We start from the raw sequence: 23,632 nt of genomic DNA on the forward strand, positions 1-23,632 counted from the left end.
GATGAATTTCAAAAGATTGTACTTTAAAAGTAAACTTCAATCCGATTTTAGTGGTTGGGATCTTATATTGAAGATTATTCAGGAACCTAAAGATATGGTTTTATACAAAAGATTGACCAAATTTGCACAATATACTTATAAAAATGTTTAGATCAGGATATTAAGTAGTTTCTTAATATCCAAGGAATTATAAAGTCAAGAATTCCTTGAAGTATGCAACAAAAAAACGAATACATTAAGTATTGTGAGATGGTAATTAGCTTCTATTGCAATATACGATATGTAATTGAGTGATCCTCAAATTTTGTTATATCCAAGAACAAATCAATCCATTTAAGAGACTTTGGAAAGCCTTCGATGTAAATTATTAAAGAATTATTATCGAAAACTCCAAATATCCAAAGTGTCCTCTAGTTTAATGGATCTCGCATATGAAAAAGAAGCCGTGTTCCTCCATTGAGTATTGTGTGAAATAATGAATGTGACTACTTCAAACTTTAGGAGTTAAGTTCCCTAAAACCCTTAGATCCTTAGACTTACTTATTTTGGCCACTTGAAAAAAGTCAAGTCATTATTTTCTCTTAGAACCTCTACTGGCATAAAAATTGTTGCCACTTAATTTTTATGCCAAAAACTAAGTCCAATCTTTTTTGGTTTACACTTTTATGTTTTTGATTTCAATTAAAAATATAAGCAATCAAATTTAGCTAGGACATTTAAAATTCAGCAATAGCCTTGAAAATATTTTGAATAAAAGTTACAAATGCATGACCGATCATTTCGAATTTCCAAAGGTGTTCCACTTTCGCTTTAAAGATGTGTGTCATATCCGTATACATTTATTGACAGGGACATTTCGGCTTGATAAAAGTAAACTTCTGGGTCTTAAGGTTGTTAAGGAAGAGTATCAGGAGTATCAAATAAGTGATGTAATATGTCATTGGAAAGCTAGATTCCTTTCCCAACTTCTTTCCAAATAAAGCATATTAATTTTAGCATCATGCAGTCCGCGGAACATTAATTGTTTAACAATAAGTGGTCCAGTCATTTGGAAATTGGATTGAATAGAATGTTTAATAAGAGTTTGCATGTTTAAACCAATACAATATATGGCCCAAAAGCTGGGCCACAGATTTTCACACATGTCACCAAATGTCTTTTATGTAACCCCATTTTTAGCTGTAAAAAAATAATTGGCTATGACGATTTGGCCTTTGGAGAACCGGCCCACAGCCGGACAGTCGGGAATATAATCAATACCAATGCCAGAAAAAAGAAAGATCTTTTCTGATATACATATGTATGTAGGTACTTCTTATATTTTCTTTATATTCCATTGTATTCCCTTCTTAATTTAAGTATAACGTTTTCTAATGGGCGTGGTAAGGATAAGCAGATGTTTCCCTTTCATTGCAGGTGCAGATGCTGATCTATCTATACTAAATAATTGCTATTTAAGTTTTTCCTCCATTAAAGTTTGCTTTAATTTATGCACCGAATCGAATACATATATTAATGATCCATAAGAATCGGTTGAATCTTTAGCTGATCTCGAGGAAATACGCCTTCACCTTTTGGCAACAGAAGAAAACACCAAGAGGAACTCTTCTTCACAATATATTTCTCAATATTTGCCTAAATGAAAATAGATTTTCATCTTGTAGATACGTGTATCTGGCGTATCTTACATTTATGTGCTATTTTTAGTTGCATATCTAATGGATACAGATACGCAAGCCAAACACACAATGAAAATTATGTGCGAGTTAAAAAAATGAGACAAGCATAAAAAGAAAAATGCAGGCAGCAAAAAAAAAAAAAAAAACCAAGAAAATCTATAGACACAGATTGAGATACATTAAGAAGCTAAGAGATACATATGTATAGGTGGATATGATTTGGTGAGAGGATCCACACACACATACACAGACACAATTTCTTGGGGGAAATTTTCTTAGGGAAATATGTTGATCTCTCTTGGGGAAAATTGCGAAAGCGCTTTTCCACTTGATAATATTAATGGGAAATTTTTGTTTTTGTTTCTTTTGTTTTTCAAAAATTATTCAATCTTGCGTTGGTGTTGCTTTCAGATATACATATATATACATGATCTCATAGGTGTGCGTGTGTGTGTGTGTCTGCGCGTTGGGGTCGCTTTTTTCTGGGATAGACGATTCGGTCAGCATCAGTGTTCTCGGGGTTTCGACAGCGTATAGTGTGTTTGAAACGCTAAGGTTAGTCTACGGCCAACGGCTGCTGCCCAGGATTTCCTTCTAACTAAAAACTGAAAAGAAAATTTCAAAAATCAAAAAAAAATATTTGAAATTTTCATATCAAAAGCAGAGTAATCAAATATATGAACTGATAAAGTGCAAAAAGTGCATGCAAAATGCATGGGGTAAAATTTTCCAAAAACAAAAAAGAGAAAATTACAAAATAAAACTGTGTCCCATAAGTTCTATTCAGTGCTTAAAATAATTTTTGAAATTCTTTTTCAAAAAGTCTAGAATGTGAGATACAAAAGTGTTCCAAAAAATCTTGGAAAAGAAAATCTTTTGAAAATGATAAATAACTTTATTCAGTGTTAAAAAAAAAAAAGAAATACAAAATTTGCTTATAAGGAATTTTGTAACTAAATCTGACGGGCTACTAATACCAAATCAAATAATCTAGCTGTGTGTGTGTGTGTCGGAAAATTTGCACGTACATATATATATATATATGAAAAGCTCTATACTCACTCACACACACACATATGCATACTCACGCACAATTTTCACAGCATTTCTCATTGGCTTTTTCTCAAATATTTTTGTTCTATATAAAATTAACTATAGACAGACACCTGCCCATCTCTCGCACACATACATATAGATGTATGTGTGTGTGTGTGTGAAGGCATTTTATTTTTAACTTTATTTGAAAACTTAGACGAAAAAGCTTTCTTTAGCTTTCATGATCTTTTTCTGACGTCGCCATGGGCAAATTTATCCTTGGATATATATTTTGTTTTTGGAAAATATTATTGAGATTGAGCAATCATATAGAGAGCAGACTTGTGTATGTATCTAACAGATATATATATATATATATATGGCTAACACCCACACACAGACACAGCCAAATGGCCAACATTTTGAAATCGTATTTTCTTGCCATTTATGAATGATGTGCGAAGGCCAAATGGAATGTACTTCTATATACATATATATTTATCTTTGAATATTTCCTGCCCCCCCCCTTATAAAAGACAAAGATATATTGAGGGAATGAGAAAATATATATAATTTACAGTATATGATCTTGCTTCTAATAATGAAAAGTTCATTTTGAATATATACATACATATATAGGCACTGAAGAAGAAGGAATTCCAAAAGATCTTGATTAAAATCAATGAGGAAACATGTAGGACTTTCTCTTTAATTCATATATCAAAGATACAGTAAAGATACTAAATGACTTTGTCCCACATTTAAGATTATAATAAACCACCCACCTTTCCCCCTTCCACAAACACACATACCTTTTACATATACATATATACCAATACTTACATATAAGTGACCCCAAAAGAAAAAGTATTGAAAACTTTTGAAATTGCAATCTACATACATATATGTTATCTATATAGATATGATACATGATCAAATGTGAATGTGAATTCTAGAATTACATTTAGCAAAAATGTCCATAAATCGACCCCAATGGACAACATATATATATACATCTATATAAATGTGTGTGCGTAGGTGTGTGTTTGTGGACTGGATATTTTTCACATTCAAAATGTATTTTTAAACTTTTTTCAACAAGAAGAACACAAAAAAAATTCTTATGGAGAGAGTCTAGTTCGTTTTGAACTCATTCACAGTGGGCGTCAAAATTCTCATGTTTACATTTAGCTTTTTGGATTTCGTTCAAGAGATACATATAGCATATATATAGACAGATATATATCGTTGCCCGAGATACATATGTATATATCTATCGTATAGAGGTATATAGATACTTGTGTTTGACGGGGGAGGAAATTGCTTGAAGTAAACAAATTTCAATTGCATTTTTTATGAGCTGACAAAGTCTACAAAGTGGTCCAAAGCCATTGAAGGTGTCAAATGAAATATCACTAACAGCTAAGAGAAACTAGGTTAATATCAAAGTGAGGGGAAAGTAATTGAAATTCAAATTACTTTTACTTACTTAAATACTTAATACTTAAGCAGTTTTCTTTTGTCTTCAATTATAAATTCTAATTCAATAAAGAAAAACTGAAGAAGAATTCGTATATTAGTTTATCGAAAGTGTTTTAAGCATTAATATCTTAAGGTTACTAAAATACCCCTTAAATATGTTTTTGATAGTTTTCAAAGTTTTTTAAACCATCCTTTTTTTTTTTAATTGCAGTGCTTTTTTCCAGTTTTCTTCCCTTCTAAGCTTAAAGAACAAACACAAACACCATGGACGCCATCAAGAAGAAGATGCAAGCGATGAAGCTTGAGAAGGATAATGCCATTGATAAGGCAGATACCTGTGAAAATCAAGCCAAGGATGCCAACTCCCGCGCCGATAAACTCAATGAGGAGGTGCGCGATCTGGAAAAGAAATTGGTCCAGGTTGAGGTCGATTTGGTAACATCCAAGGAACAATTGGAGAAGGCCAACACCGAGCTGGAGGAGAAGGAGAAATTGTTGACCGCCACGGAATCCGAGGTCGCCACCTTGAACCGTAAGGTGCAACAGATTGAAGAGGATTTGGAAAAGTCGGAGGAACGCTCAACCACCGCACAACAGAAGCTGTTGGAGGCCACACAATCGGCTGATGAGAACAACCGTATGTGCAAAGTATTGGAGAACCGTTCCCAACAGGATGAGGAGCGTATGGATCAGTTGACCAACCAATTGAAGGAAGCTCGCATGCTGGCTGAGGATGCCGATACCAAATCCGATGAAGTGTCCCGCAAGCTGGCCTTCGTTGAAGATGAGCTCGAAGTTGCTGAGGATCGTGTCCGTTCGGGCGAGTCCAAGATCATGGAGCTGGAAGAAGAATTGAAGGTGCGCCAGATTGAAAATGCAAATTGAATCAAATGAAATTGATAATAATTGGAAATTTATCCCCCCACATTATTAAGGTTGTCGGTAACTCTCTGAAATCCCTGGAAGTGTCCGAGGAGAAGGCCAACCAGCGTGTTGAGGAATTCAAGCGTGAAATGAAGACCTTGTCCATCAAGTTGAAGGAAGCCGAACAGCGCGCCGAACATGCCGAGAAGCAAGTGAAGCGTCTGCAGAAGGAGGTCGACAGGCTAGAAGGTGAGACTAACTACCCAACTATATCTCTCTCTATCTTTATCGTATTCTGAATCGTGTGTTCAGATATTGTATATAAGATCCAATCAAAAAAACCAGCTTCAACTAATGCCAATGTTGCAGTATTAGACATATAATTATTTTTTATTCTCTGCTTTTTTCAATTAAACCAAATGTAATATAAACAATAATGCTTCTTGCAGACCGTCTCTTCCATGAGAAAGAAAAATACAAAGCAATCTGCGATGATTTGGACCAGACATTTGCTGAACTTACTGGATATTAAAACTAAAAAAAAACCAAAAAAAAAACTACCAAAAAAAAAACAAACAAAAAAATTCGAAAAACTACAACAAAATTTACTACACTTACTTACCATATATATATGTATATATATATATCCTGCCGTATATAAAATTGCTCTAACCCCAAAGCCCAACTCACACACACACACACATGCACACGCAAACACACACACACTTATACAGTCGACTCAAAATGTAATTCCCCTTTGAAACAAATTTCTACACTGTAAATAATTTGTTTAGTCCATGCCAACAATTGCAACGCTGTAAAAAGAAAAACAAATTGAGTAAAAGAGCCAACTGTAGTTACAGTGCCGCTCAACTGAATAGGTTTGACTTAATTTTTAAACTTAGAACTTAATATCTTTATAACGAGGACTCGGATTTGAACCAAATAATTTTTGTTAAGTGAAACAATTAATTATTTATAAAATACAAACGTTTTTTTTTCTTTTGGGTTCGGTTTTTAAATTTTTTTTATTATATTTTCAAAAACATAACTGAAAATCTACACTTTTTTTGGCTCAAGTGAATAGGTTTGACCAACAAAACCATAAAAAAAAATTATTCACAGCAATATTTCATGGCACTTGCTAACTTAAATAATAAAAGACACTATTTCTGCATTATTTAATATTTGGTATGACCACCCTTATTCATAATTATTTCAAACATTCGAGTTGATAAGGAATCGTAATATTTTTCAATTTCACTCAGTGAAATAGTTGACCAGGCTTTTTTGATCGCTTCAACCAGGGTCGCCGAGTCTTGAAATTGTCTTCCCCCTTCATACACTCTCCTGGATAAAAGTCCCCAAATGTTTTCTATAATATTTATGTCTGGGGAGTATGGCGGCCACTCGAGCAAGTTGACATTCTGGTCCTTAATCCACTGTTTTGTCACCCGGGCTGTATGGATAGGGGCGTTGTCTTGTTGGTATGTCCATTGAATAGGTCCAAAAATTTCGGAAAACTGGGGAAAAGCCTTTTGGAGCACAGTCTTGTAGACATTCGCATTCATCTTTGATGAAACAAACTGCAGCTCACAAGTTCCATAGAACGATATGGCTCCCCAAACCATTACGCCTCCTTTACAGGAGTGATGACGACTCAAAAAGCATTCCTCTTTTCTCATATCGTGAAAATAATAGTTATAGCCGTCCGGTCCGTCGAGATTGAACTTTTTTTCGTCGGAGAAGACCACAGCCTTCCACTCCTTGTTCCAAGTCATGTGATCCCGGGCAAATCGAAGTCGTGCTTCCTTTCGTACATCATTAAGAGGAGGTTTTTTTTTTTATTTTTAATCTCTTTAAGTGTTTAGCATTCCGAATAACTCTTTTTACCGTTGCCAAACTAGCATTTACACCGCATTCATCCCTGATTTTACTGGCAGAGAGGTGGGAATTCGAAGCAGTTCGAAGGATTAGACGCCTCTCTGATGCCGTTGTAGCATATTTTTTTCCTCCTTTCATTTTTTTCCCGTAATTTGCTTCATTACGAAGAAAATTGCTTACCACGTTTTGGCTTCGACCAATTTTCTTTCCTATTTCATTATGTTTTAGGCCAGATTCAATATAGCCTTTAATTTGACCTTTTTCAAAATCGGTTAAAGATTTTCCGCGACCCATATTTATAAAAAATGGTAGCAATTACTTTAAATTTAAGTACACCAAAGAAATTATGTGTTTTCAATCACGCAGTGAGTCAAAAAGTGAAGTCAAAGTTGTCAAACCTAATCAGATGAGCTAAAAATAGACCACACATTCAGCGAATTTCACGATGAAAGCAAAATTCTGAATTACCGTTGCATAGAACCCGTTACATTTTTTTGTCATATTATGGGTAACCAAATGAGAGTTCAAAACAAAAAAGAGAGAAGGAAAAACTGCCATAGGAACAAAGAGAGAAGAAAAAATAGAAGATATATTTTTCAAACCTATTCAGTTGAGCGGCACTGTATATATAAGCATATATATAGGCTTTCAACACAGGTGATTTTGAAATTATTTGAGTTTATTTCTTATTTTCTGTGTGTGTGTGGCATGATGAAAGAATAAATTTGTTATCTTGCCTTATCCCCCAACAATACAATATACATATCTATCTATCTATCCCTTATTCGTGCAGGCTCTCTAGTTGTCTCTTTCATGCTCGTATGATCTATATTGTGATAGATTTCACTAGCTATCCTGTTGTCATTCTTACTCCCACACAAATATTGCTCTAAATGCTCTCTTACGTCATCATCATGTGTAGTCTCTCTAGTTGTCTCTTTCTTTCATTTTCGTATGATCCATATTGTGATCGCTTACATTCAATATCCCGAGTCCTTACGCCTGCACACCAAAATGCGTTAAAACTAATCAAAATAACATTTAATTTTTTATTTTTCAGTGTATAATTTATACTTCTATTGCACTTTGAATTAATTTTTGTATTTGCCTCCCCAAAACCACGCCCCCCATTTTCAAGTATTTCGATAATATATTAATATTAATTTCTTTCTTTTTGTTTCCCTTAGACGAATTGGGCATCAACAAGGACAGATACAAGTCTCTGGCCGACGAGATGGACTCCACATTCGCCGAATTGGCTGGCTATTAAGTTCATCCGATCCAGATCTGACCAAGAAGATCCATCCTTTCCATCTCTTGGTGTCCTTTATTTTGGAGTGGAACTAAAACTCGACGTTATTGTAAACGATTATCTCACAACAAATGATTTTGAAAGCAAACCCAAAAAAAAAAAATTAATAATAATAATGAAAAGAAATATGAAACTATATGCCAAGAATAACATCCATTGTGTATATATACAACAACAACAACAACAGCTTATTATCTATATTTAAATATATAAATTTCTAATAAATAAATAACACCAACAACAAGATCAACAACAGCAACAACAACAAAGCAGAACTACCTAAAAAACAACAACAACAAACAAGAAAGGAAACAAACAAACACACATTTTTCTATTTTTAAAGTCATGTTTAAAAATATTAAGAAATTTCAAAAATTTTCGAGTAAAGAGAGCGAGAGAGTTATAGAGAGAGAGAAACAAGAACAAAAATTGCTTTGAATTATAAACTTAAGAATGATGGTTGCATAAATTTCTATATAAATTTACAAAAGTAAAAAACATGAAAAACCTCAACACCAACAAAAAAAAAAAAAAAAGTATAAAATAATTTATAAAAAAAATTTAAAAAAAAAAAAAAAAAAAACAAAAACAAACAAAATGTTATGTTATATTGATATTTGATATTTGGTTTTAGATGAGTTCATGCTGAAAATACACAAAATTTACTCATTTCCATTTGGCCCCAGGGTCATTTGCTTATTATCAGGTTTGCAGTGTTGACCTTTGGGGAAACCCCCAAAAATCAAAGATCGAAAAGCCCAAACTTGAAGTGCGTCATAACCACAGAAAGAGCGAGAGAGAGAGAGAGAGAGAGAGATCGAGACCTTCATTGCAACATCTTCAATGAAATGAAATGAAAGTCAAATATCAATATTTCTTCAGGGTAACCAAACTCAATCAAAGCCATGTGGTTAATGTGGGCAGCGAGTTTTTGGCCATCATCAATCGGTCTCAGACCGCCCAGTGTGAAAATTGATTCATTTAACTGGTGTGGCGAAGATGGGGGAGGGGGATCTGCCAAAATGCTGGTGGACCTTTCTTTTTTTTCTGGTTTTTTGGATTAAAGAAAAGTGAAATGCATTAAATGTTAACATTTCTATTTGTTTTACATAAGTTGTTCCAAATACCTTAACTAAAAGAAGTATATAGTCATTTTATTCATAACAAAAATAAGTGTTGGCGACTTCATAAAGCATATACTCTTGATCAGCATCAACAGGGGATTTAAAATAGCCATCCATCTATATACAAACAACTAGATCTTGCAGAATATAGAAGCCAGTGCTACTAAATTTAGTATGTAGACTCCTAAAGCATCTGGGAAGGTTAAGTTTTATTATAACTTTCGCAACTTCCACTTTTGAGCAAAGTTTTCTCCCAAGATATATGAAGTATCGTTATCAAAGTTGGTACACTAGTCATGTTTATCAGTATCTATCGGCCCACCAATTTTTATGAAAATCGGCTAAAACAAAAGCCAGCTTATGGATATAAGTTAAGAGTATCAAGAGGCCAAAGTTGACTACTTGACTGTTTGTCGATGCAACAACTTACATACTTCATTTTTAATAGAGAATTAACGTGTTTTACGTATTTGAGAATTCATTCATCTAAAAAGATAATTTGTGTTTTGGAATTACTTAAAAGTACAACGAAAATATATATCAACTTAACAGTCTGAATAAACAGAGCTTTAGATATCCGCGTTTGTTTTTCCCTTAAGAAGTAACACATTATGGTTAAAATTGTTAAAAACAGTTGAACCTTCCTATAATGAACTTCTCCAAAGTCACAGCTTGTTGGTTGCATTATAAGAATCTTTTTTATAGTACTTGGCGAGAGATTTCTTTGTGATCAAAGATGTTTATAGGCAGTTACAACTGTAGTTACCACATTTCAATAGGCCCTTTAGCAATTAAATCACTTTTAATGATTCCTGATGAGGTGTTTTAACAATAACAATTGTGGGCAGCCCCAGCAGACAGACAAATAGACAAATAACCCAAGCAAAATAAAAGCCAAAGCCCAATGACTTACATTTTGTATAAAGAGCCGCCGACGAAGCGTCGAAGGAGAAAGTGAAATTTTGCATTTCTCGTAAGAAATTTAACAGCAGCAACGGCCCCAACAACAATCACATCGAGCTCTGGCCATTGCCATTGGCAATGACAGCGTTAACTTTGTCTTTAAGCCGGGCCCAACCCGGTCCGCAAAGTTTTGAACATCAGTTTTAGTTTTCAACTCGTTGCGATCACAACGAACAAGTAACGCATCAAATTTTCGACTTGAAGTTCGTTTATTTTTTTTGGGGGAAAGGTGCAACCAAGCAAACAATTACAATTACCCACATTCATGTTGTTGTTGCCGTCATGTTGCCGGCCAAAAAATCAACAACTACAACGACGATGACGCTAAACCTGAGTCTACAAATTGTTTATTTTGTTTTATTGGGCCAGGCTTTTGTTGGATTATGCAATGCGAACGATGGTGAAAATATGCAAAAGCCATTGTCATCATCGCCATCATACGTCAATGAATCATTATCAACGGAAACGCCGATTTGGTCGCAATTTCTCGAAGATTATGTCTTGAGGTGGGTGCACACCAAAAATGGGATCAATCGTCCGTGTAAAGTGTAATTAATTCCTTTTCGCACAGCCAAAGCAGCAGTCAACGGACCTCTAAAGATTTGCCCTATATGGGCAATGATATGATGGGCGGAGGACCCCTCAATTATCATTCATCTGCCTATAAGAGACCTGGCAATAATATTTATATCACACGACGCATAGGTGAAGCTGTTGAATTGGAGCCACATTTACGTAAACCAATAGAAAGTCCAATTGTGAATCCACAATTTCGACCCATGACCAATCAAATGTTGCACCAGCAGCAGCAGCAACAACAACAACAGTTGCAACAACGTCAGCAACCTGGTTTCCTGCAGCAATTATTTGGTTTTGGTGGCGGTAGTTCTAGCTCTAGTAATCCCCCACAATCCCAATCCCATTTGCGTCCTGTCCCCCTGCAGCAGCAGCAGCAGCAACAGTTGCAGCCTCCAGCGCATCCGCATACACCAGGCGGAGGTGCTCAACCGACCACATTCCGAGCTGTTTCCGAGAATGATTTATACCTACTAGGAGCCATCGAAAAGCTGGTCTATCGTGTTGGTGAGTCAAGAATGTAACTTCACATGAAGTACTAAGGATTACTGCTAGAGAGTAGCCCCAGGGGTCTGGATCCATCTTATAAATCCTTTTGAACTCTTTTTGGCCAAATGATCAAGATAAAGTATTTGCTTAACAATTTTTCTCTACTTTTCTTAGATTATTTGGAAAGTCGTGTACGTCGAACGGAGCAATTGATCTATTACTTGATGGCGGGCAACAATCAGAAGGAAGTCAAGGATCCATGTCCTACGAATTTCACCAGGATAAGTGACAATTGCTATTACATCAACAGTCATCAGCAGGTGAACTGGAAGACAGCGAATACGGCTTGCAAAGCAGTCAATGCCCATTTGGCCGAGTTCGAGAAGGTATCGGAGAATGAGGAGATTATGGCCTATTTGCTAAATCAACCGGCCCACAGGGGACGGGATTATTGGTTGGGCGGCCTGAATCCTGGTCTCCTGTGGATATGGTCGAATTCGGCTAAGCCAGTGAATCCCAATACAAATCTCACATCGATAGCCATGTCACAGAAGGAGAAGGGTGACAATGCCACAGCAACCAATCTGGTGGACAGTGACGATGAGGAGCATAAGGAGGAAGAGACGGGCGACGTACTCAACAACACAGTACAGATTGAGGGCAAGGGTCGCTGCCTCCGCCTATCCTACAATGCTGGCAAGCATAGCTATGCCTACTATGGACAGGAATGTACCTCGAGGCACTATTATATATGTGAGCATGAGGACAAGACACTGGACAATAAGATCAAGAAAATAACTCGAGAGCTAAAGCTATTCGATTAGAGTATGCCATGTGATAGATCGGCAGAAACTCTATATAAATATATATAAACTTTTAGCCATATAACGAAAATTTTCATGTGAATTTATTCTTGTTAAATATTTATTGCAATATTTATAAATAAACATAATAATTGTTCCAAACATTTTTAAAAAATGGAGTGAAATAAAAACACAAAACAATAGTAAAAAGGAATCCAGTTTGGAACTCATTCAATGAGTTCAAAATGTATACACAGATCTGAATGCTGGTGGAGATCATGATCTCAGTTAGCTTATTGGCCAGGCCTAGTCGGGATATAGATAATCCTGCAAGATGTTTTGGAAAGCAATTTTTATTTTGCCACGATCACGACCGTTTAGTTTTTGTATATCGGGCAGCAGGCTCATTAGGAACATGGCATCGGAATCGGTTTTGCAGTCACACAACTCCACCACATTGCCAACGCCTCCACCTCCAACGCCACTGCCACCAGAACTAGGCATTGATGCGCTTGAATTGTTTGCCTCCAGTCGCAGCAACGGCTGCTGCTGCTGCTGTGGCGTTGGATGATGTCCAGCATGACGATGTTGTTGAAGGCCAGCTGGAGGCGCTATGCTCCCGGCAACACTCGATGGCGTTGGCAATTCCAAGTCGTGTGAGGCTGAGGAGGCTGCCAGTAAAGAAACTCCGGCACTGTGAGTTGTTGTGCTGACCATATCCACGGGTTTGCTAAACGTTGGACGCACAAAAGAGATGTTCGAATGGGCCTGTGCGGGCGTTGGAACCGTTCCCGAGCTACTCTGCTGCTCCTGTGACCGTGGACGGCCATGAATGCGCATTTCTTCTTGATATGCTCGGACCTGTAGGCGATTTACATGCAACTGGCGATTAGAGGAATGAGTATGCTGGTGCTGATGATAGCGCCGCTGCATTTCCGATACTGATGAACTGGCAGCAGAACTGGATGTGGCTGCCATCTTGTGCATTTGGTCATGATGATCATCGGGATCCGGCACTTCATCCTCGTCATGATCGTGAACGTGATCCTGTTCGTAATCATCGACGGGCTCTTCGCATTCTGATTTGATGTCATTGTTGTCCAACTGATTGTGAAAGCGTGCTCGCTGCTCTTCGTCCATCATTTCATCGAGCTCAGACTGATTGGGTTCAGCTTCATCGAAATAGTCCAAATAATTGTCCATTTGCTGCGGCTGGGGCGATAGTTGGGTCGCTGTATTTGGATGCCCGGGATTAGAGTTCGAGGAGGTGCTTATGGCCACTGTGCGCTCTCGCTGCATGCGGTTGGATAGACTGGAGAGATGGGCCAGGGCATCTTGCACCTGAGTATCCAGTGATTTGGGTTGCTGATGCTTCTTACGTAGATACGGATGCAGAAAGAACATACGATCAAAATAAGACCAACATGGTGGCACCTTCTCTTCCAAATAGTTGGTGTACTCGCGTCGAAATGAGATACGCAAATTTGTCCACTTCGCCAGGCTTGCACCGGGATTCTTTTCCAGCTTTATATCCACCTCCCGCCAAAAATTCTCCACATATGGGCGACAGAAGTAGTATTTGTGCCGTGGATTGTAGATGGCCTCATCTCGCTGGACAATGTCAATCAACTTGAATACCTCCTCGGTTAGCCATCGGGATGAGCAACTGGCACTAGCACTCAGATTGCCATTGCTCGATACAAACTGACTAGCGCTGAATTCACCCGACATTATGCACAATGTGTGTGGGCGGGCTAGACCACAATTGTGCGTTACATTTGTATCTTTTAAATAAAAATCACAAATTGCAAATTAATTTTTTGCAAAACAACATTACTCGCTAGAGCTGGGAAAACCATCGATGGCACCATCGATAATATCGATGGTTTTTTCCATAGCGCGAGAAAATATCGAGTGTTCGAGCGGTTTACTCACGCGTTTTAAAACGCTTCGCGCGTTTTACTCACGCGTTCTTCTCTCTAGAGATGGCATTGCCATCGATAAACACCAATTTGTGAAATATGGCAATACTGAGACATTCAGTAATAGTTTGGTCACACTATTTCCGATCCTACGTTGAGTTTTCAGCCCTTAAATTTGGCGCTAAAATGGAAAAGCAACGAACATATAAAGAGCGAGAATATAAAGAATATAAATTTAATGTGAATAATATCAAAATTTGACACAAAACCAAGCCTCTACAAGTAAATAGTGCAAACAAAGAATGTCTAACCGAAAGCATCGCTCAAACTGCGGACAACGATATAAAAACAAAAATGGAAAATCAAACAAATTTTTTTTCTTACTTTTTGTTAAACTTTTCCAAACTTTTTGTGGCCCATTTAAAGTGTTCCCCCGCTCCCCTTGGCAAACAACATACATACACAGTGAGCAAAATAAGTCAACTTACGGTTTTAGAAATTGACTATGCAAACGTACATATGTACATATGTACGTAAGTGCACCACGATTTGCATAACACAAAATATTTAATTAATTTAGTTCAATTTATTGCATATATAATATAGAAATGTTTGATGGGATTTCGTCACAAAGTGTAGTGAAACTTTCATTGCCCGCTGTACATACCCTCCCGCAATTCAACCTATAAAAAACCGGAATCTCTCCCAGTCCCAGAGAATCAAAGAGAAATTTACAAAAAGAGGGAGAGCAAGAAAGAGTGAGACAACAAGCTGTAAAAAGTACACATATAAAAAACATAAACAAGCCTTTTTTCACCATGAGCGAGCGTGCGAGAGGGATGGAATGAGCTGTTGAGGGAGGGAGCCGCTGAGGGAGAGAGACCGCGATGAGACTCGCAAAAAAAAACTTGCTTGTGTTGTGATTTTTTTTCAGTTCAGTTTTTGCTACGAACGCGCGCACACAAGCACGAGAGAAGAACGGTTCTTTTTTTTGGTCGTTTTGCCTTTGCCTTTGCGATTCGTACCGTTTTTTGTGTTGGCTCTGTTGTGCTCCCCATAGTAAACAACCACCCACCAACTCCTCATACACGAGCCCCCCGGCCAAATGCAATTAATTGCCGAATATTAAGCGAAAAAAAGAAACGCCAAACGCAAAAGGGGGCCAAAAAAGCAAGTGCAAGTCATAAAAAAACTTGTGGGAGTGTGTGTGTTCAGTGTGTGTGCGTGTATATTTTTGGCGTGCGCGGCCATTGCATCTTCCATCTCATTCTATCTAAAAGGTGTATGAAAGAGAAAACGCAAATAGACGAAAATTTGCACAATTAAAGCAAAACGAAAAAAAAAGAAGAGAAAAATGCCAATCAGAAATACAAAAAAATTGCCAAAGTTGTGAAAAAAATACGGGAAAAAAAAGAATTGAAAAGAAAAATAAAAAGATCATTTAACACGTGCTCCACATTAAAACAGTGAATAGAAAAAATATCACAATTTATTTAAAGTATCTGCAACTTTTATTCTGATATTGGTAAGTATTTTTTGTGTTTTCATATAAATCATTTTATTTTATTTTTTGGGCCGTATTAGATAAACACACATGTTATTGTTTTGCCTTTGTATGTGTGTGTGTCTGTTTTTCTTTCCCGCGCCCAAGGCACAGTGGTAAGAAGTCACAATATAATGTATAATTTGACCATAAATTTGTGTTTGGACTTAAAAATTCTTAATTAAGCTATGAAAATATTTACCTTTTCAATGTTTGTTTTAACAGTTTCCGGCGGTATTACATGATGTATACATTGCCAATAGTATTTTCTATTTGATGGTTTATATTTTTATAGAGATAAGCATTTACTTTAAAATATCTTAAATATAAGTCCCAATTTTATGAAGATTCCATTGTGTGATACAGAAATGCATTACTCATATTTATATATCACTCCCACTCCTATGTTGACCACTCGAGCAGAATTGTTGTCCCACTGTGCCATTATTACGGCTGTCCGTTTTGTCCATTTGTCGCTTGTTTGACTTTTTTATACTCGTTGTTCTTCTCCCATTCATTCGGTGGCGTTTTGTGTTTGTGTGAGTGTGTGTCGTCGTGTCGTTTTTTTCTTATTATCTCGTTTCTTCTTTTTTTTTTTTTATTCATCAAATTTTCGCATTTCGCCTCCACCCCCACCCCCAATCATCGGAGAGCACGAGAGTGAGAAATAGTGTGAGAGAGAGAAAGAAGAGGAGAGACTTTTTTGTTCGTCCGTTTTTTGCGGTATTCGTTTGTTTATGTTGCGCTCTCCCTCGCTCTTTGGCTCTCTTTTGTTCTTGCGCTCAATTAAATATCGTTGATTCGTGTGTGTGTATGTAAGCATGTACATAAGTATGTGTGCGTTGGTTTTTTTTATGTATACCATTTTTTTTTTCTTTTTTTTTTTTTTGACAATTTGTAGTTTTATCAAAAAAAACGAAAAAAAGACGAATAAGTAAAAAAAACGACAAATAAAACACAAATGACAGTTGACCCTATTTTGTCACGCGCAACAAGCACAGATAAAACGTGTCCTTTAACCGCTGATTTCTCAAATCCCCCACCGCGCTCCACCAACTTCTGCCGAAAATTTGGTGTACGCAACGTCAGCAACAACAACAACAAAGGCAACAACGGTAACCGGTTCTTTTGGTCAGCAAGTACAACAACCGAAAAGAAGGAACCAAATTTAAACATTTTTCACAAGCCAAACCGGCCTAACAATACTCTTTATCCGACGTACATAAGAGTGTAACATTAAACAAATATACAAAAGAAATTGTAAATAATAGCAAATAATTATTTGTTTGCAATTAAATCTCCTTGAGTTGGTTCTGCGGTTCGATTCCATATGTTTCCTAAGAACTTCCTTAGTGTTATTTGCGTTGAGTTTGCAGTTCTATGGCCACAAGTAAAAGACACTTTAGTATGCCCTTCTATATTATAAGTAAAGGGTATAAGACGAAATAAAATCAAGAGAAAACAAAGTTGGACTCTGACGTCAACAGAACTACGCAATGTTTGAGTGTTTTGGTGCGTCTCTCCAGGTCTTTGTGTGTGTGTGTGTAATTATGTTCGTGTTGCCCCTTACTCCCTCACTTTGCCTTTGGTGCTGTCTCTGTTGTTCCTTTCTTTTTTTTTTTGTGTGTTTTAAATAACTCAATTTTGGTGCGACGCGCGCCAATTTCTGATTGTTTTTTTTTCTTTCCTTTATTTTATTGATTCTTTTTTTTTTTTTTGTGTAGGTTTTTCCCTCTGATAATAAAAAAAGATTTGCACAATAATAGGCGAGAGTTGTGGGAGGAGTTTGTGGGAATTGTGTTTGGAAAGTGGAATTCTTGTTTACAAATTGTCTTTAATTCATACATATATGCACATGTACATATATACATATGTGTGTGTGTGTGTGTTCGGGTCAGAGGTTTGTGCATGTCGGACTAGAGTTAAGGAATTAAGAGTTTGTTAGTCTTTAATGTTAAAATCTTACTTAATTCATTTGGATTAAATCTTTATACATACAGGACTGTGTAGGTCCATAGTAATAGTAATTTGAGCCAAATTCATTAAATTATTCTATGGACTGATAATTAAAATGTTTCCAAATATGTATGTATGTATGTATGTATGTATGTATGTATGTATGTATGTACATACATCTGTATTCTTTCCAATTAATAATATTTAGATCATAGATACAATAATGACAGATACATGACACTTAACAAATGACCGACGAGTAATTTAATATTCTTGTAAAAGGTAAACAAATTATTTTTTATTTGTTTCTTTGGATTGGATTCGTTTCAACCTAAAGTGTAATTAAACGTTTTCTAGTAGACGCCACTTGTAACAATACACTCAGAAAGGTTTGGTTGGTCTTCAAATAAACTTACATATATGATTATAACTATTAACTGCTTATAACAAAAAAGTTTTAGACACAAAAATCGCTCACAAAGACAAAAAGTAAGAAGAAAGTCAAAAAATAGAGCAGCGTTTGAAACAATAAGAGTGAAATAAAAGTTAATACACTTGTGAAAAAGTAATTTGGTTTAGACGCTATCAAATTTACTTCGTATTGATATCGGCCTATTCACAGTGAGCCCAACGAGTATTGGCACAGAAAAAATGTTTAAATTATCTAACTCACAACAAAAGTTTCATTTTTATAACATAGACACAGAATCAAACAGACTGTAAGTGAGTTGATAATTTTAGCACAATGATGTATAAGTTGGTTAATCGCAATCTCGGACGAAATCAAAAATTACAGATTACCAAGCAAATGAAATAAAATAAAAGAATTGTTCTTTCTTCAATATCGGTTACAACGAAGCAATATCGTCAGTCTTTACAGTATCCTTATAGCCGACAACTACTGTGTTTAGTGTTATGAATGTTCATTCTAAGTAAAATTCATATAATTTACCCATGTTAATCCCCACATTTAATCCCCGCTATTAATACTTTCAGTCTAAACTTTCCTATGCAAGATTGCCAAACAGAATATAATTTATAAATTTGTGCATTGCATTCCAAAATCATTTCTCGAGGTTATTGACACGTTGTCCAGTTGGCGCCTCTGACTTTTGAATGTGTATATATGTATAAAAACATATATATACATACATACATAAATGCCCATTCATCCATCTCTTTTTCGCTCCAGTTTAAAATAAGAATAATTTTTATTTTAATTTACCTACCAAAATTTTTAATAATACTCTTAGTAAGGCATAAAAGGTATATTTACTATGGCAAGGAGATTGTCATAGGCGTGTACTATACAGTATAAGTTTCGTTTGGATGAATTTGGCAAGGGTATTAAACATATGACAACTTAAAGAGTGTTTAGAACTTTCTGTTTTTGCTTGGGTTTGCCAGAAGCGCCCGCTTTGGTTTTCTTCATTTTTTTTTACTTGATGGTTATATTCGTGTTGGCATTGCACGTTTAATTCATAAACAATTAATTAATTCATGCACATTTTATGTTAATGTGCTGAAAAATTAATAAACACACACACAACAAGAGGGGAATTGCAGCAAAAAACGTAAAGAAAGCAAAAATCAACTGAAATCGAGAAAAAAAAACTTTAAATATAATGTAGTTCTGCATAGTAAACAGAAATCTAACTGAAAGGTAAATTGCATTTTTGTATTTTCAGCATAAAACTCCATTGGCCACAGATAGAGATAAAGCGAGAGCGAGGGGTATAGGAGAGAAGAGAAGAGACAAGACGATAACTTGGTCAACTGATAAGTGACAACGACGACATTTTCTTCTCCGCTGACCGCTGATTTATTTCATTTGCTTCAATTGACCTGTCCGGTTGAGAAAGAGAGGAGAGGGAGAGAGCGTCACAAAACCCACTGACGAGACCCATTTTCATTACTAATCCAAACTGGACGCACGCACCATTCCGTATCGACCGCTAAATCTTGGCGGCCATCAGCCGCCTCTTATGGCCGAATTGCCAACGACGCCGAATGGCGTCACAACGGGCGATTATCTGCGGTCCCTAAGTCATCTAACTTCGGCGGATTTGCGTACAGCCCAATTGGTTCACGATTACAAACCATTCAACATTAGTGAATTTCGTCAGAATGTCGAACGTTTGGATTATTCGCTGAAAAATGGTCTAATGGTCGATCAGCAACATCTTCAACAGCAACATCAACAGCATGTCGAACAGCAGCATCAGCAGCAACAGCAACAGCAGCAACAACAGCAGCAGCAACAACAATTGCTTCATCAGCAACAGCAGCAACAGCAACTGAAGGGTTCAAGTTATAGTGCTCCAAGTTCTCCGCCTACGCCCACACAGGAAGAGCAGAAGGTAAGAAACCCAAATTCAAAAATTTTAGCTGTCTCTAAACCATGAATGAAAGCTGAGGTTCAATCAAAATCCTTTCTTCCACTCTCAAGTTGGAAATATTTATGTCCTTTAATATTTAGAGGATTGCTCATTGACGAAAGTCTATGTAACCATGCTTCTACGCTTACATTAGTTTTTGTTGCTAAATTTATTCTCCATATATTTCTTCTATTCCTTTTTAGTATGATCCCAGCCGTTCGCCAACACGACATTTGGGCAGTGGCAGTAATGAATCATCACCGGAAGATCAGCGACGAGGAAGCGGAGGTGGAGCATCTGGTGGTGCTGGCGGCGGTGACGATCAAACAAAACCATATAAATGCGCTTCGTGCACCAAATCGTTTGCCAACTCATCATATCTGTCGCAGCATACACGAATCCATTTGGGCATCAAACCCTATCGCTGTGAGATCTGTCAACGTAAATTTACCCAACTATCGCACCTGCAACAGCACATACGAACGCATACGGGTGATAAGCCATATAAATGTCGACATGCCGGCTGTCCCAAGGCCTTCTCTCAATTATCCAATCTGCAATCGCACTCCCGCTGCCATCAGACGGACAAACCATTCAAATGCAATTCTTGCTATAAATGCTTTGCCGATGAGATGACGCTGCTGGAGCATATACCCAAGCACAAGGACTCCAAACACCTGAAAACGCACATATGTAATTTGTGTGGAAAGTCTTACACACAGGAGACTTATCTGGCCAAGCATTTGCAGAAGCATGCGGAGAAGGCGGAGAAACATCAACAGCAGCGTCATACGGCAGCCAGTCAATTGGTTGGTGGCTCCGGAATCGGTGGCCTTCAGCATCAACATGTTCCAGCTGGTGGAATTGGCTTGAATCTGCAGCGACAAGCGGCAATGAATGATGTGAATGCAGCGTATTGGGCCAAAATGGGGGCAGATAGTGCCGCTGCCTCCCTGGCGGAGGCTATACAGCAGCAATTACCTCAGGCCAATGGACAAACATATGCCAATTTTGCCTCATTGCAGCAGCAGCAGCAACAACAACAGCAACAACATCAGCAGCAACAACAGCAGGAATTGCTGCAGCATCACCGATTAGCCGATACCCCAGGACATTCGCACAGTCCGCACGATGCGGATGCGGCCAATGCAGTGGGTGAAGATCTTGTCTTGCGTCAATCATCGCATCTGCAGCAACAACAGCAGCAATCCTCACCAGCAACGGGTGGCGCATCGGCCTTTACGCCTCTAACGACTGCCCAGCCCCCGCCTCCAACCTCGCATCTGCAACAGCATCGCTCGGCCGCCCCACCGCCAGGAGCAGCAGCGACAGCGGCCTACCTTTATCAACAGAATGCCGCTGCCGCAGCAGCTGCAGCTGCCTCTAGTTTTCCCACACAACTGATATCACTGCATCAAATACGAAATTATGCCCATCCGCCAGGATCAGCTGTTGCAGCAGCGGCCGCTGGTCTCGATCATCTAACCTCGTTGGGTCTTAGCGCCGTTTCGGCGGTGAAAGAGAAAGCTCAATAGTACAGGCGAAACGTCGGAGGAGGAGGAGGAGGAGCAGCAGCAGGAGGTGGTAGTGGTGGCCAGAAGAGGCAGCAACGATGACATTAGATTGTAAAAATATAACAAAACAAATCGGAACAAAATCTAGAACGAAGAGTTGTGTGCATGTATTAGAAAAGTAAAGAATTTAAATCTTTCTTTTACCATATTTCATTCTAATTGTAAGAACAATAGTTTTAGTTAGGCTGAAATCTAAGCGGAAGTAAGAAGCTTTAAGTAAGAAAATGATGGACGTTTTTCGCCTCCTGCCTATAGACGAACAGTTCTCTCTTTTGTCAAAAGAAAACGCAATCAACGTTTTTGAAATTCTCATCATCAATTTGATAGTGTTTTCTTTTCCTTCCTTACTTTCCATTTCACCACTGCCAAAAAACAACAAACAAACAAGAAATCGTTTATCATTTTCTATTCTTCTTTCTTCTGCCATTGATTTGCATGAAATTTTTGAATATTTTTTGTTATAGATCAACTCAGGATATGTCACATTAGAATGTGTTTTATATACATATATATTATTTATGAAACAATTGACTCAACTCACACAAAAACTATCCCAAATCCTAACCGTCCTTTCTAATTCGCTTCACCCTTTTCCAAACAAATGAGCAGAGAACAATCCTCCGCCTCTAACTGTAACAAACGATAAGCAATATTTATACAAAAAAAAAAAAACAAAACCAACAAACAACACAAATAATTGTAAAATAAAGAAAACAAAAACTCTAATTAACTTGAATGAGTAAAGATTTCTGTGAAACTCAACACGAATTCAAGTGAATTACAGTTTTTGCACCTTGTTGTAATTTTCTCTTTAGGTGCCGTACCAAGTACTGCGATAATCTTTTAATAATTAAATATTAGTAATAAATATTTAACTATATATATGTAAATAATATATATCTTTATATACATATGTCGAAAGTATCAATAATTAATCTATATAAATATATAATTATGATTTAGAATTTAGAATTTTAAACATATTTTCTACAAACACAAACAAACAAACACTTGTAAGGCAAGCTGGAATGAAAAATCTATTCAAACAAACAAAAACAAACAAATGTGAAATTAAATTAATAAATTTGGAAAATATTTATGAAAAATAATTCAAAATGTATTTAATACAACAAATTTTTGGAAGTTAAGAGTAAAACCATCCAAGTGGAATAACTGTAACTAATCCGCTTAGCAAATCCCAACCAAACCATCGCCATTCTGTAAGATAATCTTCAAAAAGAAAAAGACAATAATCACATACGCTCGCTCTTCAGCTGTCGTTTCTTTCGAATGATTGATTGTGTGGCTAAAGAGCATTCAATTTTAACTCGATAGGGATGTACCCATGTATAAAGATCTTATGTAATCAACGGGGCCGCCGTTGTAACATCCTTGTGTAGTTCATAGACTCGTCTTTTATAGACTAGAGAGAAAAAGTGAGTATGAGATGTTAAGAAGTCTCTAACTGGATATGACGCAGAAGTTTCAATTCCAAAAGCCAATGAAACAATATTTTCCTTTATACTTCTTACACTTATGTGAACAAATAAGCATAGATTGAACATAACTACAAATGCTAGAGGTTTCAAATTATTATTAATATATAATTTTGATTTTTTTTTTGTTTTTGCAATCGAATCACAATTTTATCCCAAATTCTTAAAAACCATGAAATTTTGCCTTCATTCAAGCTCAATTTTTTCTCTTTTAAAATATTTTAAAAATTGATTTGTATAAAAATATATTTTCTTTAAAATTTTAGCTTAAAAGTTAGTTCAAGCATTAATTGAATGCATTTTGCCAACAATCCAGTCAACAATTGCTTTTTCATTTCGATTAAACCAAACATGCAATAGGACAGAATTTCTTAACTAAAAATTGACTTAAATGGAATGAACATTAAGAACGCTTGTCTGGCTTCAAAAAGACCATCCATAACTACAATTTGAAATAATTAAACGTGAATATATTTAAAATATATATTGACCTTTATTTTCCATTTCGTCGACAAAGATTCAGATTTGAGATGGCAAAGATGACAAATTTGA

General features: G+C 36.7%; 4 protein-coding genes across 8 annotated transcripts; 3 read left to right on the forward strand and 1 right to left on the reverse strand.

The window, feature by feature from the left end:
* The first annotated feature begins 2,155 nt into the window (after window positions 1–2,155).
* Window positions 2,156–8,525, forward strand: Tm2 (tropomyosin 2). 2 transcript variants are annotated; one of them, XM_068297819.1, is made up of 4 exons: window positions 2,156–2,234; window positions 4,408–5,054; window positions 5,132–5,309; window positions 8,132–8,525. In XM_068297819.1, the coding sequence occupies exons 2-4, from the start codon at window positions 4,461–4,463 to the stop codon at window positions 8,212–8,214; spliced, it is 855 nt and encodes a 284-aa protein (XP_068153920.1). In that variant the 5' UTR covers window positions 2,156–2,234; window positions 4,408–4,460; the 3' UTR covers window positions 8,215–8,525. The 2 variants fall into 2 exon arrangements, with proteins under 2 accessions (XP_068153920.1, XP_068153921.1); XM_068297820.1 differs by lacking the exon at window positions 8,132–8,525 and adding an exon at window positions 5,510–5,739.
* A 2,234-nt stretch (window positions 8,526–10,759) lies between these two features.
* LOC137582976 (uncharacterized) lies at window positions 10,760–12,232 on the forward strand. Its single transcript, XM_068297812.1, has 3 exons — window positions 10,760–10,849; window positions 10,915–11,426; window positions 11,583–12,232. The coding sequence occupies exons 2-3, from the start codon at window positions 10,955–10,957 to the stop codon at window positions 12,230–12,232; spliced, it is 1,122 nt and encodes a 373-aa protein (XP_068153913.1). The 5' UTR covers window positions 10,760–10,849; window positions 10,915–10,954.
* An 82-nt stretch (window positions 12,233–12,314) lies between these two features.
* LOC137582973 (uncharacterized) lies at window positions 12,315–14,065 on the reverse strand. Its single transcript, XM_068297810.1, has one exon. The coding sequence runs from the start codon at window positions 13,940–13,942 to the stop codon at window positions 12,518–12,520; it is 1,425 nt and encodes a 474-aa protein (XP_068153911.1). The 5' UTR covers window positions 13,943–14,065; the 3' UTR covers window positions 12,315–12,517.
* Window positions 14,066–14,288: 223 nt separating this feature from the next.
* sqz (squeeze) lies at window positions 14,289–22,261 on the forward strand. 4 transcript variants are annotated; one of them, XM_068297803.1, is made up of 4 exons: window positions 14,289–14,415; window positions 15,414–15,658; window positions 19,321–19,992; window positions 20,214–22,261. In XM_068297803.1, exons 3-4 carry the CDS (start codon window positions 19,618–19,620, stop codon window positions 21,543–21,545), a joined length of 1,707 nt encoding a protein of 568 aa, XP_068153904.1. In that variant the 5' UTR covers window positions 14,289–14,415; window positions 15,414–15,658; window positions 19,321–19,617; the 3' UTR covers window positions 21,546–22,261. The 4 variants fall into 4 exon arrangements, with proteins under 4 accessions (XP_068153904.1, XP_068153903.1, XP_068153902.1 ...); XM_068297802.1 differs by having other exon boundaries at window positions 14,307–14,598; XM_068297801.1 differs by lacking the exon at window positions 14,289–14,415 and having other exon boundaries at window positions 14,660–15,658.
* The last annotated feature ends 1,371 nt before the right edge of the window (window positions 22,262–23,632 follow it).

This window comes from Drosophila tropicalis, unplaced genomic scaffold (genome assembly GCF_018151085.1).
Source record: "Drosophila tropicalis isolate 14030-0801.00 unplaced genomic scaffold, ASM1815108v1 contig_859, whole genome shotgun sequence".
NCBI lineage: Eukaryota > Metazoa > Arthropoda > Insecta > Diptera > Drosophilidae > Drosophila > Drosophila tropicalis.

Bases quoted from the DNA above. Each gene is read 5' to 3' on its own strand.
- LOC137582976 (XM_068297812.1), top strand. From the start codon at position 10,955: ATGGGCAATGATATGATGGGCGGAGGACCCCTCAATTATCATTCATCT. The intron at 11,427-11,582 runs GTGAGTCAAGAA...TACTTTTCTTAG, and splicing joins AAAGCTGGTCTATCGTGTTG to ATTATTTGGAAAGTCGTGTA.
- sqz (XM_068297803.1), top strand. From the start codon at position 19,618: ATGGCCGAATTGCCAACGACGCCGAATGGCGTCACAACGGGCGATTAT. The intron at 19,993-20,213 runs GTAAGAAACCCA...ATTCCTTTTTAG, and splicing joins CCACACAGGAAGAGCAGAAG to TATGATCCCAGCCGTTCGCC.
- LOC137582973 (XM_068297810.1), bottom strand. From the start codon at position 13,942: ATGTCGGGTGAATTCAGCGCTAGTCAGTTTGTATCGAGCAATGGCAAT.
- Tm2 (XM_068297819.1), top strand. From the start codon at position 4,461: ATGGACGCCATCAAGAAGAAGATGCAAGCGATGAAGCTTGAGAAGGAT. The intron at 5,055-5,131 runs GTGCGCCAGATT...CACATTATTAAG, and splicing joins AGCTGGAAGAAGAATTGAAG to GTTGTCGGTAACTCTCTGAA. The intron at 5,310-8,131 runs GTGAGACTAACT...TGTTTCCCTTAG, and splicing joins GGAGGTCGACAGGCTAGAAG to ACGAATTGGGCATCAACAAG.